Here is a 5,442-nt window from a genome sequence, read left to right on the forward strand (position 1 = left end):
GGAGAGGGATTTAAGCTCGTTCGGGGGAGCCAGGTGCATGTCGGCGTGGCGTTGACACTTGTCGCATTTCTGGACATGTTTCCTGGCGTCTAACTGCATGGTCGGCCAGTAGTAACCGGCCCTGAGGGCCTTTCGTGCTAGTGATCGGCCGCCGAGGTGCTGACCGTTGATCCCTTCGTGAAGCTCTTGGAGTATTTCGAGCGCTTGGGAGGCGTCGACACATTTAAGGAGAGGAATGGAGAAGCCCCGTCGGTATAATTTGTTTTCGATGATAGTGTACGAGCAGGCTCGCCTTTTAATAGCTGAAGCTTCCTTTGGGTCGGCGGGAAGTTCGTCTTTCGTGAGGAAGTTGTACACCGGGGTCATCCAGCAGTGGTCGTCCCCGATAGCGAATACTTGTGGAGTTTGGGCGCTTTTGTCTATGCTCGGCTTGGACAAGATTTCCTGGATTACCGACTTGTTTCCACCCTTTTTCCTTGTGCTCGCGAGTTTGGATAATATGTCGGCGCGTGAGTTATGTTCCCGTGGAATATGCTCGACCTCCGCTTTGGCGATTCTTTTCATTTTTTCTTTGACGAGCATGAGGTACTCGACTAGTGTGTCGTTTTTGGCTTGGTAATCGCCGCTGACTTGGGATGCGACGAGTTGGGAGTCGGTATAGATCATGACTTCGCGAGCACCTACGTCCTCGGCGAGGCGTAGGCCTGCCAGGAGAGCCTCGTATTCGGCCTGGTTGTTTGATGTGGTGAAAGATAAGACCAAGGATACTTTGATGACGAGCCCCTGGTCGTTTTCTAGGATTATTCCGGCTCCGCTTCCCGAGTTGCTCGAGGCTCCATCTACGTAGATGGTCCATTTGTTTTCGGCGGGAGCCGGGCGGCTAGAAATTGAGGTCATCTCGGCAATGAAATCGACGAGCGCTTGAGCTTTAAGCGCCTTTCTTCCCTCGTATTGGATATCGAATTCGGATAGCTCGAGGGACCATCTTAGCATCCTCCCGGCCATGTCTGGTCGGCTGAGGAGTTGCTTGATGGGTTGGTCTGTCCGGACGACAATGGTGTGGGCGAGGAAATAGTATCTCAGCCTCCTGGCGGCCGTTATTAGGGCCAACGCGACTTTCTCTACCTGCTGATATCGTACCTCGGGCCCTTGTAGGGCTTTGCTCGTGAAGTATACGGGCTTCAGTCCGTCTTCCGTTTCTCGGATTAAGGCCGCGCTGGCCGCCTCGTTTGAGACAGCCAGGTAGAGATATAGGATCTCGTTGCCATCTGGTCGGGATAGGACGGGCGGTTTGGAAAGTACCTGTTTGAGATGAGACAATGCCCGTTCGCACTCCTCGGACCATTCGAAGGTCGCTTCTTTCCGAAGCAACTTAAAAAATGGGAGGGCATGCTGGGCGGATTTTTCGACGAAGCGGGATAGTGCTGTGAGCATTCCGTTTAGTACTTGGATAGATTTTTTATTGTTAGGGGTAGGAAGTTCCGAGAACGCTTGGCATTTATCCGGGTTGGCTTCTATTCCTCGCTCGGTTAGGTAGAATCCGAGGAACTTGCCCGCCCTCCGAAGGTGCACTTCTCTGGGTTAAAACGCATCTTGCAGGATCTAGCCTGCTTGAACACCCGTTCAAGATGTGCCGTGTGGTCGGCGTCTTCTCGAGATTTGACGATCATGTCGTCCATATATACCTCGAGGGTGTCGCCGATCTCTCCTCGGAAAACCTTGTTCATCATCCGTTGGTATGTGGCTCCGGCGTTCTTGAGTCCGAAGGGCATTACGTTGTAGTAATAATTGCCCGACTCGGTCATGAACGCCGTGCACTGCTTGTTGCATCTCGCCATGGGGATTTGATTGTATCCTGAATAAGCATCCATAAACGACAATAATTTATAGTCGGCCGAGTTGTCGACCAGCCTATCAATATTAGGCAATGGATATGCATCTTTGGGGCATGCCCGGTTAACATCAGTATAATCAACACACATTCTCCATTTTCCATTAGATTTTTTGACTAGTACAACGTTTGAGAGCCAAGTTGAATACTTGGCCTCGGAAATAAAATTTGCCTCTAGGAGGTCTTTTACAGCTTTCTCGGCAGCCTCCGCTTTCTCGGGAGACTGTCGACGCCTACGTTGAACTACTGCTTTTGCGGTCGGATTGATGGAGAGTGTGTGGCAGGCGACCTCAGGGTCGAGACCGGGCATCTCTGCTGCGCTCCAGGCGAACAAGTCGGCGTTGTTCCTTAGGCAAGCTATGAGCTGCTTCCTCGGTGTATCCGGGATGTTCTTGCCGATCTTCACAGTCTTGTCGGGGTTGTCACCCAGAGGAATGAGCTCGAAATCCCCGTCTGGAATGGGCCGGATAGGGTGAGCTGTCTTCGACAGTGGCTCTTCGCCGTTTTTCAGCTCTTCTGTGAACCGAGCGTCGAGGTCGACTGAGCTGACATCTGTTGTCATCTGCCGATCTTCAGGAGGGGATTTATCTTCAGCCCTTGGTTTTTTGTTGGAGCTGGGGGGTGGGGCGATTAGCTCCAGTCCCTTTACTCATGCGTCGAATATCCTCCTAGCAGCTTCGATGTCGGCATTGACAGTGACTACTCGTCCCCTCTTCGTATAGAACTTCATCTTCAGGTGAACGGTTGAGAGGACGGCAGTGAGTTCGGCCAAAGTGGGGCGCCCGATGATGCAGTTATAGAGGGTCTTGCAGTTTATCACCAAGAACTGTGTCTTGACTTGCCTGGAAGCTTCCCCCTCCCCGAAAGAGACGAGCAGTTCGACGTAACCCCACGGCTTTGTGGTGGTTCCGTTGAATCCTTGGAGGTCAGAGCCCACGTAAGGAGTGAGATGTGAGTCGTCCAGCTGTAGGGTTTGGAAAAGGTGGGAGTACATGATGTCGATCGAGCTTCCCTCGTCGACTAGGACTCGACGGACGTCGAAGTTTGCTATCCTTGCTCGCACGAGCAGTGGGATTGTGGCGTCCGGGGCGCCGCCGGGCAGCTCCTCCAAATAGAAAGTGATCGGTTCTGACCTCCCTTTAAACCTCCTCAGGGTTGGGGTCAGGTCCGTGGTGGCGCTGATCAACTCGTCGAACTTCCTTTTCACTGAGCCGATTGTGAGGGAGCCAGGGTCTCCGCCGTTGGATATCAGCATTGCTGTCGGGAACCCTTCCCAGACGCTGAGGGCAGATGTCACTCCGACCGAGGGTATGAAGTCTTCTGGTCGGGTGACGGATAACGCCACCTGCAGCGGCCTGGCGTTCGGCGAGTTGCCCTCGTCGGAGCTCCGACGGTCATTCCTTCTGGGAGGGTCTCCTTTCCTTGTGTACTTAGACAGGTGACCCTCTTTGATCAGTGTCTCGATGGCGTCCTTCAGGTGGATGCACTCGTCCGTCAGGTGCCCGTGGCTCTTGTGATACTTGCAGTATTTGGACTTGTCGGTCCCCGGCCGGGAGGGATTCGGCTTCGGGGGCCTGATGTTGGAGTTTCTGAACTCGGCGTTTATGCACTCGGCCAGGATCTTCTCCCGTGAAACTTTCAGGGGGGTATAGTCGTTGAAGCGTCCTGCTGGCCCTCTGCGCTCCTTTGTGTCGCGGGACCTGTCGTCCCTCTTTCTCTCGTTTGCTCGGGGCGCGGCAGACGGGTCTTGGCTCGAGCTCCGAGTAACACCATTTCCCCTTGATGCTTTGACTGCGGCCGCTTCGCCTTCCTCGAAGGAGATGAAAGCTTGCGCCCTTTTCAAGATGGCGTTCATAGATCGCATTTTTTCGATCTTTATCGCTTTCCTGAACTCGCTGCCGGGGAGGAGCCCTCGCTCGAGGAGATACCTTTTCATGTAATCGGTCGTCTCCACTTGGACGGCCTCCTTGTTGAATCTGTCGAGGTAGTCTCGGAGAGGCTCGTTGATCCCTTGGACTACAGCTTCGAGGTTTGCCTCTGATTTCGGTTGACGGCGGGGAGCAGTGAAGTGACTCAGAAAGAGTTCCTTGAGCTCGGCCCAAGACTTGATGGAGTTAGGAGGGAGATTCCTGTACCAGGTCATTGCCCCCTTCCGGAGCGTGGTCGGGAAAATCCGACATTTGATGGAGTCGTGGACGACGTGATACTCCATGACGGCCTCCAGGTTCCTAATGTGATCGTCAGGATCTGTGGTCCCGTCGTACGCATCCAAAGTCGGGGGTTTTTCCATTCCTCGGGGAAGGCGAGCCCTTCGGATGCTTTCGGATAAGGGGCTGCGGAATTCCTCCTCGTCGCTGGCGCTCGGAGAGATCGAGCGTGTGTTACGTCGGGCGGGTTCCTCCTTGCGAGGTTTCCTCCCTTTCCTTGCGAGCCTTCTTTCCTCTCTGTCGGGAGAAGGGCTCTCCTCCTCTGTGGGCTCGGGCCTCCGATTTTTCTTGCTCTTTCGCAGAGGGGAGCGCGAGTAGAACCTCTGGCGGCGGGATCTTTTCGGTGGAGATCGCGAGGAGGATGGTGAGCGTCGGCGAGTCCTCCTAGGCGGGGAGCGCGAAGAGGAGGAACGCGATCGACGGTGCCTCCGCGGGGGAGAACTATGACGATGCCTCTTCTCTAGTTTCTCAATCCGTTCGCCCTGGAGTCGGATGAGGCGGTTGGTCCGCTGCAGCTCTTTGAGGATGACGAGGGTTGCGGGGTCGGTTTCCCCACGGGCATCTGTAGCATCCCGAGTCTGCCCATGGTGAGGTCTTGGTCTCTCAAGGGAACGGGTGGAGGAGGAGGCAGTCTGCCCGTCCTTGTGTTCAGTCTCATGTTGGACGCGAGCCAGCGGTTGTTCGGGCTGGGTTTGGATCAACTCGGCGTTCCGATCGTTCCGAGCTGTTTCCTCTCCATTGTTCTGAGGTTGGAGCTACTCGGTCTCGTCATTCTGAGCCTGCTCGACGTGCTGAGGCGGTGGTCTTCTGATGGGTTGGGGGGTCTCATGACCTGACCTCCCATTCCCCTCGGCAGAGCGTCGTCGTCGCCCCCTTCGATGCAGAGCCGGGTTGGATTCCTCGATCATTTCCGTGAGACGGAAAGGATCGGGGGTCGGGATGAGGACGGTGTTGTTGTTGTTTCCGGCCATGACGATTGAAGGATGGATTAGCTTTGATCTTTGTTTCTTTAAAGAAGGGGGAGCTTGTTTCCCACAGACGGCGCCACTGATCGTACCGGATCAGAAGAGTCGTCAAGGCCTGCTCGGATGCTGGGTCTTCGTGAAGTGAGAGGGGGGGTGTACCTGCAAGGTACTCCGATGCCAAAGTGAGTAGAGGAGCAAAGGAGAGCAAGTACTAGCGAAGGTTAGAAGAGAATTGAATACCTGACCCTCTACTGAGAGAGGGTATTTATAGCCCCCAGCGCTGGGCCATGATCACGCTAGTGGACTGGATTTCCAGGCCCAACTAGGAGACTGCCAGGTTTCCTAGGCGGAAATATCGGAGGTGTGTGATGTCCTCTGT

At 54.7% G+C, this 5,442-nt stretch overlaps 1 protein-coding gene across 1 annotated transcript; it reads right to left on the bottom strand.

Annotated features, from left to right (window-relative positions):
- Window positions 1-2,540: 2,540 nt before the first annotated feature.
- Window positions 2,541-5,069, bottom strand: LOC131657270 (uncharacterized). The gene is made up of 2 exons (XM_058926703.1): window positions 4,931-5,069; window positions 2,541-4,822 (listed from the first exon to the last, which is right to left on the bottom strand). The coding sequence occupies exons 1-2, from the start codon at window positions 5,067-5,069 to the stop codon at window positions 2,541-2,543; spliced, it is 2,421 nt and encodes an 806-aa protein (XP_058782686.1).
- Between the last annotated feature and the right edge of the window lie 373 nt (window positions 5,070-5,442).

Source organism: Vicia villosa, linkage group LG1 (assembly GCF_029867415.1).
Source record: "Vicia villosa cultivar HV-30 ecotype Madison, WI linkage group LG1, Vvil1.0, whole genome shotgun sequence".
In the NCBI taxonomy this organism is placed as follows: Eukaryota; Viridiplantae; Streptophyta; class Magnoliopsida; order Fabales; family Fabaceae; genus Vicia; species Vicia villosa.